Raw genomic sequence first — 15,867 nt, forward strand, 5'->3', positions numbered from 1 at the left:
ATTCAGTCTGGAAAATGTTACATAGCAAAGAAGTGTATTGAAAAAAAGCAGCGGTGTCATAAAAGAACCTTGAACCAAGAGGTCAGTTTGTCAATTGCTTTCCACAATGCGTGGTTGTACAAGTGTCTGTAAGAAACCTATGTGGGTTTTTTTTTTAATTAGACAACATACAGGTCATGTTTCACGTTGTTTTTTTCAGGATGGTTGAAGGTCAGGTGTCAGTGGTGAAATGGACTTCTTGTCAGCATGGATTGTGTCTCCCTCTGCGCTACCCTTTCTGTGTCTCATCTGGGGTAAGAGGCTCAAATGTCACCACGGAGCTATCATTATGGTAACTGTGGCCTTTTCAAGTCAAATCCTTGTTCCGCTCACCTGAGCAGTGGCAACCTTGACTTTATAAAGGCATTAATTGAATTTCTGCAAACACATGTTTTCTAATGTTTTTACAGGAGTGACTTCTTCCTCAGTAACACACATCTACACTGCTGCTGCAACCCTGCAACAATCCGCTGAAATAAATTGTTTAATCTTATCTATTCATCTGATATTGTGATAATCTTGTTTCAGACGCCATGTTGACTTTTGCTTAAATTGGCTTACTCTGCTCCTTTTTGCTTTATACAGTATGTGCTTTTCTTTCTCAGCAAATCTTTGTGATAAAAGATCATTACACTGGGCTCATTCATACAGTGGATCCTCAAATTTTAAACGGTCCAATAGAACTTGGAACATAACCTACATTTTTTGGAAAAATATGCCTCAGAAGTCAAACAAAACTCGGAGTTCTAATTGTCATCATGCGTGACATCGGAGTGCGGTCCCTGAATGACATCAGCACAGCCCACAAATGAAATGAAGGGCTGATAAGGAAAAAAATATATATTTTTTGCAGAAGATTCCTAAAAACAGAAGAACACTCTTGTCATATAACGGATCACTGACGAGCTTGTGTGCAGTAGGTGCTTAAAAACAGCAGATCGCTCCTGTCAGAGATGGTCTATGCTTTACATTTTTGCTGTTGGTCCTTAAAAACATCAGAGCGCTCATGTTACAGAGAGAATCTTTGACTAGCATTTTTGCAGCAGGTCTTAAAAACAGCAATCCTGTCACCAATGTTGGGAGTAACGCCGTAAAAATAATGGCGTGACTCCAATCAAGTTAAATCTAATGAATTATTATTTCAAACGTTAGCCACCATTGAAACGCTGGTACTGTTACCAACAGTGAAATATGGATGTTATTGTGCACCTAATATCTAACTGCTGTTAGATATACACTATATACTAGGGATGTTCACCCATCTAAATTATCTGTGTCCATATCTGTACTCGGAATGGGCGGGGCATAAACTGGAAGTGGTTTAACCGGAAATTGGTAAATTATTGTAAGTCTGAAATTGACATGGATTGATCAGAAGTTGCTATATTTATAGTTTATTATTCAGCTACATGTGTGCTGTGTATGTGTGGAAGTGATCTGTAAGACTTCATTATTTCATTATTTTTTTAATGATCTGTGTGAAATTGGTGATTCGTGCAAACATCCAGTGATGGCAAACAGGGAACTAATCTGTCAGCCTTGTTTTCCAAGTTTTCCAACTGACTTTTTATATCAGCAGCCAAATTAGAAGCAAGCAGACAACAAAAAAACACTGGCAGTGACAGACGCAACAGTTACATAAAGTTATGTCTTGTCAAATGCACAACGTACGTAACAAAACAAGTTTACCAAGTAACTTTGGATACGAGCGGAACTGAGGAAAACCTAAAAAAAACAACCCATCCGGCGTGGAGGCAGTGACCAACGAGCCATTTTCAACTCTGTTTTGTCAAATGCACTGCGTACTCCTCTCTCTGGCTGTAGGGAATCTGATTAGGGAGGGGCGGTCACTGTGTGTGACTGGCCAATCACAGAGCATGAAGAGTGACTACATAAGTAGTTATCCAATGAGGATTTTCCTTCGTCACGATTATGAATAATGACGAGCTGCACTCGTTTCATGCTCGTACTCAGCAACAATTACATTATCTGTAACGAGTACTCGCCTAACGACTCATCCCTACTGACTCGCCATTGGAGCTTGCGAGCGACATGATCGTGTGCGCCGAACTTTGACCCTAAATACATAGGGTCTAATACATTTCTAAATACATTTCTTTTTGCTATTAATTGCTATTAATTTACATAAAAGTTGATGTAGTTATTTACTAAACTCTTCTTTTTTAAAACATCAGTGTCTATTACTTGTTGTTTTTTTTTTGCTTCTGAAAGTATTCCGTGAACTAGTGGATGGGGACCCCGACATAAATGATCTTTGTTAGCGAACACATATTGCTCATGTTACTTGTGTTTTGTTTTGTTTTTTTACTAGTTGACAATGCCAACAGGCTATTAGATTAGTTTGGCATTAAGCCTGTCCAACTTCCTCTCTAACCCCCCCCAAAATTAAAGAAAACCCAGAGGCCAGCAGCCATTGTGGACTCCAGGCGTAATGACGGGATCATTGAAAGTTGAAATTCCCTTTCATTTGTAATAATTCATGCAGTCTTTTGGTGTTCAGACATCACCATCAGACAGGCTGACTGACTGCGAGCAACATGGTAAAATGAGGCCACAAATAAGACACAAAAATAGGTCTCTTGGTGAGGTAACTTCTTGTTTTGTGTCTGTCTGTGTGACTAATGAAATTTTTAGCTGCCCAAATGTAGGCTAACAGTTAAAGAGGGTATGAATTAAAACTTAACAGCGATAGGAAATTATAGCGGGAAGTACGCATGGGCCGGTTACCGGTTTCAAGGTATACCACGCTATGAAAATCTCACCGTTTCAAACACGCTAAAATAATCCGTCATACCGTCCTATGGTATGAGAGAAAGTGGAAGTCCAGCGAGGCAGTGGCGTTAGCTGCCTCGTTAGCATCAAAGAGCGCCGGTGTGACAAGACGTGTGCCCTCGTAGAATTTTCCATACTGAAGCATCTGCATTTAGTGTGTATTTCACATTGCTTTGCAGCTATTGAACTAATGTGTATGCAAATAACACTATTTAACTACATTTTCGACATGTTAATATGAATATCATAACCTAATACGTCGCAAATGTCATTGTTTAATCGCTTGTAGTATAAACAAACACATATTGACAGTACACCTCGCAGCTTAAAACATACGGTAAATGACAAAATACAGTAATATAGTATTATTAAGTGAAAGCATTGCACTCACGTGAAACATTCTTTCAAAGGGATGCACATTTAGAAGATTTACTCCGTTTACAATATGTTTCCTTGTATATGCATGCACAGTAGCACTAGCTGGCAGACCTCGATGAAGGCACCCGTGTCGTCATTCCACCAGTACTGCCGCACTGTCATTGTCATTGCTGTCGGTCAACATGTTACACACGTAGAGCGTCACCAAATGTGGAGATGTCATTCACAACGAGTCAGGGGTCGAGGGTAAGTGGTATAAACCGTTTACTTTCCACTGAAAAACAGCCACGTAGCAACAGTTGCTAATGATAATCACATGACCGGGAAACAGAAGTGAAACTTATGCAATTCGACGATTCCAAAACACTTCCAATTCACCACGCTATGAAATAAGAACGTACACTTCTGCGTTTTTTTTCATATGTTTTTTAAGCCACTGATTGAACCAGTGATTTATTTGCATTTTGCGTTGTTTTATTTTTGTAAGAATATATTTATGGTGTTTTGACTCGAAGGATTAGCCACCGTAGACTGCAGTAAGAACTGCATTTATTTATTATATATTTAGAAATTTAATTAAAATAAATGTAATATTTATTTTAAATATTGTTGTTTTGTGTGTCTGTAGCTTTAATGCTAATGACGTGTGTGTCTCCGACAGAGTGTGTGGCTCCAAGAGGCACGTCATCCACTTTTTACATATACACTGTAACTCTTAGGCAAAGTTAATAGATGCCATATGTCACATACTACAACATAACATTAAGGAGTGGCACAGGAGGACACAGACGTAAGCAACACCAGCATAGCTACATGTATGTGCGCTACAGTGCTAACATTACACTCACGTTTTAACAACATCATGTTCGGTTATTCACGGAAGAAAAACAAAATAATACAACTTACAACTCCGACGTCTGGATAGTTGGCAGATTGCTGTATTTTAAGATGTGTAGCAAAGCCATTTATTGTTTAGTTTTTTTACAAAGCTGGCTTTGATGAAGTAGTGGTTGTATACACGACAGGGGAGGGAGATGATAGATTTCTCTCATGTTTGGTAGTGACAGAGGACTCTCAGGGCACTTTATAACATCATTAAAAAGTAAATGTTGCATTTTAAGGGCCTTTTAATGTTAACTTGAGTTCTATGGTGGCTAACGTTACCTTTGGCTATCATTAACCACCATAGCACTCAAGCCTGGTGTATACAAAACATAAAACATGTGAAATGATTTGTTTGAACAATACGATTGATGATAATAATTTAATATTTTAGCTTCAATTACAGGCTAATTTCATGCACCATTTCCAGACTCCCACTCAAAGATTAATGAGCTGCTCGCTTGTGTTGCTGGATTTTTTTTTTTTTTCTCCTCACTACCTGATTGTATTGAATTGTGCGTTTCTAAAATGGTTGTTGCAAGAAAGAACTTCCCTTCATCTACTTAAAACCGCCTTTAAATCCCACTTTATCAAGCATTTGACACATGGTACTATATCGTGTTTTTATTGAACACATTACTCCTCTGTATTAGCATTTCAGCAGCAACTGTAGATTACAGTTGCGTATTCATTTATGTAAACTGTATGCAAATGCACGCCTGTATTTGGTTGTTTGTATGCATCCCGTGTTAGGGCCAATCTTGCCCTTCATATTTGACGTGAGGTGACTGGTTCAGCCTTGATCTCCGAGCTGTGTCTCTCACTCATGTTGTCAGATGCAACAGAGCGTGCACTTCACAAACAACTTGGTCATTGCACCAATCAAGGTCAAGATTCCTGCAGCCTAACAGAATCAGCCTGGCTCTCTCCGCGGGTTCGCTCTTTAAATGTGATCCGCACCTATGATACAGGGCGCTAATTGAAGTTTGCGCTTGTATTTGGATCCCTGAATTGAATTTATTCATAAACTGCTAATCATATAATCCTAGCCGCAGTGTTTGAGGATCATGGGTAGTCTGCTTTAAGATCTCCGTGCACGCTCAAACACACAGCAGGTCATTTAAAGAGAGTGCGGTTGAAGGGTGGCAAGCCACACCTATGACAAACAAGCGGGATTAAAGCGATAATGATTGCACCTCCCAGGAGGTATTAACTGGTGGGACATCGACATTGAAGAAAAACTAAGGTGAAGCAGATATGTGATACCCCATGCCTTTTCCTCGCACCAGTATCCTGTCTGCAAGGCAGAAGGGGATTTAATTTGCAGTAATTACTTTATTGACTCATTTCTAAGGCCGTATCACTGCAGTTGGCCATCAATAAAACATATGCCAGGATGAATAATGTGTGTAGACACAACAGGAGGGGAGGCTTCTCAGACGCAAAACCACAAGACTGCATCCCTGTGGTGCATGTTTTGTCATGTAGTCCTTTTATTTCTCCACTAACACCTTTTGTTCTTCACCCATTTACATTAAATACCATCACCCGCCTTCCTTATCCTGCTGTTCCATTCTCCTCCTTTACATGTCTCCAGGCGCTCAGGCCCAGCAAGCCTTCAGGTCAGAGCCCAGGAACCTCACTGTGCGTGTGGGGGCAACAGCTGTGTTAAAGTGTGAAGTGCTGCGGGCCTCGGGGGCTGTGCAGTGGGTGAAGGATGGTCTCCTCCTGGGACCTCACTAAGGTTTGCCAGGGTTTCCACGCTATGGCATGATTGGAAACCCCAAGAGAGATAAACAAACATACTCACAGGGTGAAGAGAAAGGTTGAGCATTACATGATGCATCCTATTAAATGACTTAGTCAATGAGTTGACCATCACTATTTATTAGCATAACCAAGTGGTGCATTTTATTTTAGTATTGTATGGGACAATTAAATGCCGCTTTCCTTCCATTTCCATTGTTGTCTCCCTCCAATCTACCATTCAAGGACCATGACGATGACTACGGACCTAACTCGGCCCGTCTTGTCTTGAGTTGGGACTTGACTTGGACTTGCACGTCTTTACGTGAGACTTGACTCGAGACTTGGGATTAAAGACTTGAGACTTACTTGAGACTTGCAAAACAAAATGAAGCTATTCAAGCTAATCAGTGTGAGTACACCCTTAGTTAAGATTCAAACACTCTCCAGATTCATGTGGACGAGTGACGTTGTTGCCACGCCTTCAAAGCGCTATAATGTAACATAGACAATAGTCTTACCTTATGGCCCATTTGCTCTCTGTGCAGGGAGCAGCTGGGTCTGAGGAGGTCATGTGATCACAACACCAAGCATGCCTTTGACTGTCACTGAGCAGCATGCATACGCACACACGCACACACACACAAGCTGCTTTTCACTGTACTACAGTATGGGAGACCACCGCAAATAATGTGGGCTGTATGGTTTGACATATACCCTCTAAAACTACCAGCCTGGTTATCAATAAAGTGATGTACGTATTATCTACCCCCCCCAGTTACTACTAACATGTAATACCAAACCAAATGACATTTTTAATGCATATCTTCAAAATTGTCAAGTCTGGGACAGGAATAATTTTTGAATTGTAAAAAAAATAAAAAAATAAAAGAGTGAATATTTTTCAGTAATAACATGTTTTTTTTGTCATTTCCAAAGAAAATACTTTCAACAAATTAAAATTCACGTGGGGTTAACTGTAGAGTGTACGCCCACACGCCAAAGGTTGCATTAACAAATGTGAATAACAGTAAGGAAAATGAAAGACGCAAAACAGCAGGTGTTTGGTCTCATATGTCAGCAAGAGAAAGTAAGACCCATAAAAACTAAACACAGAGACCACACACATACACGTCGTGACAAACTCTATTGATTAATAAGCCGTCATGAGTGCAGGTGCGCTTTGCTAGTCAAATAAACAAGCCGCAGATGTATACAATCACTTTACACTCTAGAGAAAGGAGCAAAATCATTTAAGATGACACTTGACTGCACTTGATATCCCACCAGTTTTCACTGATTGGGGCCATCAGTGACATTTAGTGATGCGTAAAAAAGCACGAGCCGTGCGGCACTGATTTCAGCATTTACTTCAGGTAAATGCAGCACCCTCAATCTTCTCCGGCTTACGCACTAATGTAAATGTGAATTGATGAAGGCTGATGAGCAGGTTTCGCTGCAGTGCACTATATATAGTCAAATGATTAAATTGCTTAATCAGATTAGACGCAGTTATTAAATAAATTAATCACCATCACCATTTACAACTATGTCTGACATATACCCATTTTTACTGTATTTAATGAACAAAAAGATAAATGGCAGGACACAATTATGTAGTATATATGTCTGAAAATGTACTTGCTTAACACTGGTCTCTTTAAAGGAAAACTGCACTTTTTGGGGGGAATTGCACCCATTATCCACAACACTTATTAAGACATGAACAAATATGCCTTTCTCTTGTCTGTGCGTTCTAAAGATATAAAAACAGATAAAAAGAGAGAGCTCATTACTGCACGTAATGGGATTCACCTACGTCGCCTACAAAGACCACTAAAAAAAACCATGCTGTAACCATGTAGTAACAGGTACATTCAGGATAACATGTAATACAGTATTTGTCAGGGTTCACTTCCTGTCCCTGCCGCCTGTGTTTCCCTGCCTTCTCCTGGGCGTGTGCTTTCCCGTTTCAGGTGCCCTCTCTCCGGCTGGAGGCGGGACTACTGGGCGCACCTGCCTCTGATGAGCCAGCACATCCTTTTAAGCGGATGGATGGCACCTGGGAGACGCTGGATAATTCCCAAATGGTTTGTGCCACGCACACGGACAGTCATTCTGGCTCTTTGGACTTTGTCTTCTTCTTACAGTTCTGGCAGACTCCTCATTCCCCAAACCTGAAGTCCAGCGTGCTCAGTGTCTCCCAGGAGGTGTGCCCAGTACTCCCGGCTCCCCCAGGCAAGAACTCCCTCAGCTCTTTCAAGTGCTTCCTTCATGGTGCCCTTTTGTTCAGCCCCTTGACTCCCGCACCATCGCCTTTTGTTCAGCCTATATTTAATTAAAGACTTGCTCACCTGTTCACCTGCCTCCCGCCTCTGCATTTGGGGTCCAGCGCCCGCCGAACATAACAGTATTTTGTGTATTTTGGTCCTTTTAAGCATTACCGGAATTCCTTCCTTAGCGCATTGATTTCACATAGCAATATAAAAACGAACGCCCACAGCTTGCTTTAACCTTTCCAAACTCAGAAATAAAAACACAGCAGCAGTGGTGTCAACTCAAATATGTAGCTTTACCTTTTTGGTAGTGGTCTGAGGCGTTGTGAGCTGGACGCGCCGCGGGCGAGTCTGTAGTGAAGCTATAGTCGCTAGCCGGCTAGTAGCTAGGCGGTGTGTTCTGACTAGAAGTGTCAATGTGCCAGTAACGTAGGTCGATCGGCGTAACAATGTTCATAATTATAAGAATAACAATATCGCTGTAGGTTGGGTGATATGCACGTCACATTATATGTAAATGGAGCATTGTTGGCGCTTTTTGGAGTTTTTTGCAGAAGGCTTATAGACAGAATAAGTGTTTCTCGTACGTGCAGTAATGAGCTGTCTCTTTTTCTGTTTTCATATCTGTAGTACGCACAGAAAAGAGAAAGACGTGTGTTCATGGCTCACATAAGGATTGTGGATGATGGACAAAATTCCCAAAAAAGTGCAGTTTTCCTTTAATAGTAGCGGAATATTTGAATGACACTTTAACCGTGTTATTACGAGCAATGAGGACTTACGTTCAAAGACAACATGTTACGTTGAATTCCCGTTTGAAGTGTACTTCTAGGATTTTCGAGCGTACTGAAATGCAGCAAATTGTACTTTCGCTTTAAGAGTTACAAATTGAGTGATAAGAATAGCCACATCTTTTTCTGTTTATTCAGTCCACACACACACGCATAATAAAGATGTTGTGATGTTCGGAGCGTCTGTGAATGCACCTCACGCGAGGTCCAACGATGTATGGAAAGACGTGTTTGTTGGATAATTTGGGTTGGATTTGCAGCGCTATTGATGTGCTCGGATCAGAATAAAGTAACAAAAAAAGAGCGTCAGAGTGCGTGACGCTGTGGTGATGCCACTGTGTCTTGTTTTGCCATCATAAAAGAGAGATGAGTTTTCTTCGTAGGGTGGCGGGACTCACCCTAAGAGACAGGGTGAGGAGCTCGGTTATCCGGAAGGAGCTCAGAGTAGAGCCGCTGCTCCTTCACATCGAGAGGAGCCAGCTGAGGTGGCTCGGGCATCTAGTCCGGATGCCTCCCGGACGCCTCCCTGGTGAGGTGTTACGGGCATGCCCAGCCGGGAGACGGCCCCGGGGAAAACCTAGGACACGCTGGAGGGATTATGTCTCACAGCTGGCCTTGGTGTCCTCCTATTGGAGCTGGAGGAGGTGGTCGGGGACCGGGAAGTCTGGGCTTCCCTACTAAGACTGCTGCCCCTGCGACCCGGACCCGGATAAGCGGAGGAAAATGGAATGGAATGAATGGAAAGAGAGATGTGGCTTGAACGTGATTAATTAAATTATTTAGTTACCGCTGTTTTTGACAGCCCTAATTTAAATGTCCCATACATTGCTTTTTTTTCATTATTATGGAATGGTAATGGCTGTTAAAATACTGTGAGGTGCCCTGAAAATGAGCAGTATCTGTTCTCATCCATTATGTATTGCACTAATCGTTTAAAGCCACTGGAGGTTGGAGCCAATCCCAGATGACATTGGGTGAGAGGTCGCTAGTCGCACCATTTGATTATGGCGACACTAAAAAGACGCCAGAATTCGTCGTCGTAACTACTGCAGCGTATGCGCGGTTCTATGTGTGCACTCTGCAACAATAAATTCTCCAGGAGCAGACATAGTGGCCATGAAGATATACTGTATCTCCAAAATGTGAAGGCCCTCGCCCATATAAATACAGACTAATGGACAAATGAGCAAATTGCGTTGCAGCCATCCGCCATCTACCCTGCTATAAATACACACAGCCTACAACTTGATTGCACTATTTGTGAGTAATTTAGGAAAGAGGAATATGATTAATACCTTCTCCCTCACTCTCTCTCTCTCTCTGCACCCGATGATGACTTAGATGTGAAAATTGCTTCTGGTTGGCATTAATTATCTTGCCAGCTTAGTTGACATATGCATTCCAGGTTAGTATGTTTGTCAGACCAAAATGCATCTTTTGCACATGTTAGCAGGCTGCCAGCCAGAGAGTCAGGAGCTCCGCAAGCCACACTGCGCACCATCTAATCCCCACAGGTTTTGGCAATGCATCAAACAAATCATGGCTTGTTGGCGTGCCAGGCTATCAGATGAGAGATACTTAGAGAGGGGCTCCGCCTGGCTTCAGTTAATAGACAGTTTATTCACTCGGTGTTGTGAATCACAGATTGGATTTCATTTACCGTTCTGGAAATTAATTCCGAAATAAAATATATCTGCTATGCGTAGGCGCCGTCGTGCATGTCAGTAAAACTTCTGGCTGCATTTTGCAAGGTGCCTGTCTTTACAAATGGTGGTTTATTTATTAGTTAAGTTGCTTTCTAAACCATTAATAAACAATTAATTACCACAGTCTGTGGTTACCATTAGCTGCCACCAGCTCTTTCTTACTAAAAGAAAGGTAATTACTATGGTAATGGTTTAAATGTTGGAAATGTTCCTCAAGTTACATTGAGGAACATTACATGTTTACACTTTACAATTCAACATGACAGAAGAGAAGTAGAAAGAAGCAGAGCTTATTTAACACTTTGGAGTCCTGGTAGTCTTCAGTGTTTTTACACCACACTTTTGTGTTTAACTTTATACCTCACCTTAAAAACTGTTTATTTTGCCATGGTTGGTTGTCTTGTTTCGGTACGACCTCAGTGTACATGAGCGACTGTTATTTTTGTCAATTTGACATCGTGTATTAACCAGTGTTGTGCAGTCAGACCACGCAAGGCCTCAGGCAGTTGCTATTTACTAACTATAAAAAAAAATTGTCAACCTCAAGAAAGCTGAATATAACATCATTGATCATCCAGCGGAAAAAGTCAGGTGCATGTTGACCTTTCAATGTCATTTTGTGTGTCTTTGCATCACCATTCCCTCTGCAACCAAACAGCTGATTTTTTTCCCCACCAATAGGAAGGTGATGTCACGTTTCATTGCTTTACTTTTACTTTGAAAGAAAAAGTTTCGTCCTGCGACCGAAGCGCGTACAAATGAGAAATAACTGGTTTTACTTAACCCGTTTTCACCAAGACTTGTTGGTAGTTTGAAGTCTGCACTTACGGGTGAAAGGGGGTGTCTGTGTGACTGCGTCATCATGCTACACCATTTATTAAGCTGCGCCTGCATTTCCACTTTTCCGAGGTCGCACAGCGAGGACTCCTGAGACTTAACCATACCGCTTTTCCGTGTGTTCACTTCCTGTGTTTAAATGTTGACAAAATAATGGATAATTTGTAACAAGAGATAGATGGCTTATGAAGTGATTAAAGGAAAACAGGAAGAATAAGAAGCGTTCAAATAAATAAATAGAAAATATATTTAAATATAGAGTACAGAGTGTGATCATGAGCTACATTAATTAGTACCAAGAAAAGCAGCAGGTCCTTTTATTTGTCAAACAGGGCTGCTACTACTGTTGCTGAATGATCAAGCACTTCGTGATTGTGTTGAACAGATTCATTATGAGTACCATTTTCGTTAAGTGACACCAAAATTTTCTGTTCAAGTAGGTCTTCACCAAGTGAGATGTTTCCATTCTACAGAAATGAAAGTCTATTTTTAAAATATCAAACCAGCCCCACACTTAAGTTGCATGTTACATTTCTGCTCTGGAATAAAAAGTCTCGACTGTCGTTGTACAAATTGATTGTGCAGTTCATTCTCCTCGCTCACGAGTTGACAGATTGACCCAAAAAGAGGAGCAATAGGAATAATTTACATGTGTTTAGTGTCCATATCACAACACAGTGTGACACAGAACTAATGAATCTCTCCGTCTATTCTAGGCCAATACCATCTCCAGATTGAGAATACTCAGCTGGAAGATGACACCTCCTTTGAGTGTCGAGCAGGCCTGTCTGAGAGCAGTGGTGCAATCATCTCCACCACCTGCTGGGTTGACTTACAAAGTAAACAGCATTTTCCAACGTTTGGAATCTGGCCTCTTGTCAACATTGAGTTTGTTACAACAACAAAATGATGGATGGAGCATTGAGAGGGCAGGCTCTGTACTCCACTAACACATTGAATCTCCTGACTGGAAATCAGCTTAGAGAGCTGTTCAATATTCATTTCTCCTGATAACAAGCTCAACATGGCTTAAGATAACGTGTTGTATTCACACTGAAGCAGGATACACCTAAGATAAGCCACTGAATTTAGTTTCTTTTTTTGCTATAGAACTCATATTTACATTACAGCTAATCCTCTTCCACAACACAAACTCTTTCCTGCTCCCACATTTTTAAATGGAAGGGAAAACTGTCAATTAGGCCATAAAGTGGAACATCACTGAGTAGTATCTCAAAAAGCATGCTTCACAAGTCAAATAAAACTTATACGGACACTTTTGGAGTTACCAAATGTGATTTTTTTTTTTTTTTGCTTTTCCTTTGGCATTTCTGTGTTTTTTTTTGCAATCCCAGAACATAAGGTTGCCAGTCATGGCAAAGTGTGATGATAGTAGTAGTAGTACTTTATTAATCCCACAGCAGGGAAATTCACTTGTTACAGCAGCAAGCAAGATACACAAGTAAAGAATGCATAGTGACATAGTGAATACAACATGGTTCAGGTGGTGACAGCAGTCGGTATGAAGGACCTGCGGAACCTCTCCTTCTTACACCTTCTTACATAATCATCAAATCAGAAACTTCCTGTAACAGAGAAAATGATCTGGCTGCTCAGTGACAGGGAAGAATGTTAAAATGTCACTTAAAACATTACAAGGAACAAATTAATTCACTTTACATTGTTCATAACCTCAGAAATTGAGAGTTTGGTAATGCTGGCACTCGGTTGAAACCCCAATTAAAGAACTTAATTGAGGCCACATTACAGCATATCATGCAATTCCTAAATACCATGCAAATATGCCCCCCGAGGGCTGTTGGGCATGACATCAGAGCATTCTAAATGGGCGGTTAGTTATCACTATCACCTTTTACGATGTCATGGCATCGTTGCCACTTCAGTTACTGTATATCTCGACGTCTGTGACAGTGATCCATCTGCAGCGAGTTGTTCAAAAGGCTGAAATGCTGATACAAATAATGAATAATAACACAAAGCTTTATAGATACATTATAAAAATTTGCTGTGACTGCGTCGCCCACCAGTGCTGCTGGCGATAGCCGACCGCCGCCGACAGGCAGGCGACGGGCAGCTGCGGCTCGTCGCCTGCACGTGTGTGGCGCCCGTAAGGCGGGTAGCCCGAAAAGGGATTGGATTCATCGGACTGGCTGGGGGTCCTGCTGGAGTGCACTCGAGCTGATCTCACATATTCTTATTAAAGAAGCCGCCTGATACGAAGTTTCACCAGTCTTTTTGAAAAAGTAAGTCAAATATGTTTTTGTCTACATTTTATGGTTCCCCTTTCATATCGTATAGCCTATGGGTCACCAAAGTGAGCCCCCCATGACCGTATGAGACGCCTGCAAGCATGCTTTTCATTCAGGTTTTCAGTTGATAATGCGAGAACACTAGAAAGAAATGGATCCTGAAACACAAAATGTGAGTTGTGGATACGAGCATTTTGTTAATGTTCTGGTAAAAGGGTTTAAAAAACAAAAAACAAATTCAAAGACTTCGTCTCCTTCAACGCCACAAAACTACCCGTTTAGACTTTGCCAAGGAGCATCAAACATGGGACATTGAAAGTTTTATTCTCTGATGAGAAAAAATGTAACCTTGACGGTCCAGATGGCTTCCAACGTTACTGGCATGACAAGGAGATCCCACCTGAGATGTTTTCTACCTGACACAGTGGAGGGGGGTCCTTCATGGTCTGGGGTGCTCTTTCATTCAGTGGAACACTGGAACTTCAGGTGGTGTGGGGTCGTCAAACGGCAGCTGCTTTCGTGCAGATGTTGCAGCGGGCATCCCTCATGACTGAGGGTCCTCGTCTGTGTGGTAACAGCTGGGTTTTTCAACAGGACAATGCTGCAGTTCACAATGCTCACTTGACCAAGGACTTCTTCAGGGAGAATAACATCACTCTTTTGGACCATCCTGCATGTTCCCCTCATTTAAATCCCATAGAGAACATTTGGGGATGGATGGCAAGGGAAGTTTATAAAAATGGTCATCAGGTCCAGATAGTTGATGCCCTTCATGAAGCCATCTTCACCACTTGGAGCAATGTTCCCACTAGCCTCCTGGAAACACTCGCATCAAGCATGCCCAAATTAATTTTTGAAGTGATTAACAAGAACGGTGGAGCTACTCATTACTGAGTCCTACCGAGAATTTTTTGAGCGATGGTCTTAAACCTTTGATCAGCTGATAAACTGCCTATTTCTGTTTAATTGTTGTTTTCAATAACCTACTTTTTCAAAGAGCTTTTTGTCTCAATCCCCCTTCTAGCTCTAGTTACAAACTCAATAAGATCCAAATGTGCAAAATGCAAATTCTAGCAATTTTTCAACTGGTCTTAAGATTTTGATCAGGTCTGTATATACAAATATCAAAGTGGCCCCACATCCTTTTACTTTTCAGTATGCGGCACTCGGTGGAAAAAGTTTGGACACCCCTGCTCTACCTACAAATAATTTCTTTATTAATAATGTATCCTTCTTCACAGAAATTCACTTATCACAGTCAGGTCTGGAACAATTTAACTGCAATGAATGAGAGACGAATGTATAAAAATATCCAACTGGTCCCCGAATCCTTTGATTTTCCAGGATGCGGCCGTCGGTGGGAAAACTTTGCACACCCCTGTTGCGTACTTTTTAGGTCATTCTGTTAGCTGCATTAGCTAGAACAGCAAATTATCCACCACCAACAAACTTAGCGACCATCATAAATATCTACGACCACTATGTTGACAGCTCTGTGACGTTCAAGTGTAAAATTCCTGCACTCTATCTGCTATGAACTGTGGAGACAGTCACTTTTATTATTTTTCATTTCCTTAAGAAGCACTTCTTCATTCGCTATGAAATAGTATGAGTATATCCTGCTTTCCCTAGCTGCCTCGGGGCAATCCATCCCTTTGCCCGTCCATAATAATAAATCATAGCAAAGTGATTGCAAACTTCCCATGATGTAAATATGCAATAGCATTGGACCACCTGTTATTTGGCTTATAACAACACCTCCATCACCTGCCCCTTGTACTTGTGGGAGCAAGCCCAGATGTGGCAAGGAAAAAAACTCTAAGCGAGTCTTTCTTGTCTAGGCCCAGCTCATTTATTTAACTCCCAGTTCCCATTTCTCCCCCGCTGCCTCGCTTCCAGGCTTTGCTGGCTATGGATAGGGCTTATTTCAGAGTGGTGGAGGGGGGTGGTGTTGCCGTGGCGATTCTAGCTGCCTCACTCCCTCCTCCTACTCCTCCTGGGAAAAGAACACATTTTCCTGACATCAATGGGCCGATGGGAGAGATGTGGCGGCCGTGTGGAATATAAAGAGGCATACTTATAGACCGTAGACATCTCCCTTTGAATGACTGTTATGTTATGTCCCATGTCCTTCAGCAGGCCTACACCT

The 15,867-nt window shown here is 41.6% G+C and overlaps 1 protein-coding gene across 1 annotated transcript in view; it reads left to right on the forward strand.

The window, feature by feature from the left end:
* Positions 1–229: 229 nt before the first annotated feature.
* The window catches only part of nphs1 (NPHS1 adhesion molecule, nephrin), a 60,724-nt gene continuing 45,086 nt past the window's right edge, over positions 230–15,867 (forward strand). Inside the window, 3 exon segments of the mRNA XM_054782095.1 lie at positions 230–293; positions 5,690–5,905; positions 12,165–12,287. Of these exon segments, the coding sequence (XP_054638070.1) occupies positions 230–293; positions 5,690–5,905; positions 12,165–12,287 (403 nt within the window).

The sequence above is a fragment of the Dunckerocampus dactyliophorus genome, chromosome 7 (genome assembly GCF_027744805.1).
Source record: "Dunckerocampus dactyliophorus isolate RoL2022-P2 chromosome 7, RoL_Ddac_1.1, whole genome shotgun sequence".
NCBI classification, from domain to species: domain Eukaryota; kingdom Metazoa; phylum Chordata; class Actinopteri; order Syngnathiformes; family Syngnathidae; genus Dunckerocampus; species Dunckerocampus dactyliophorus.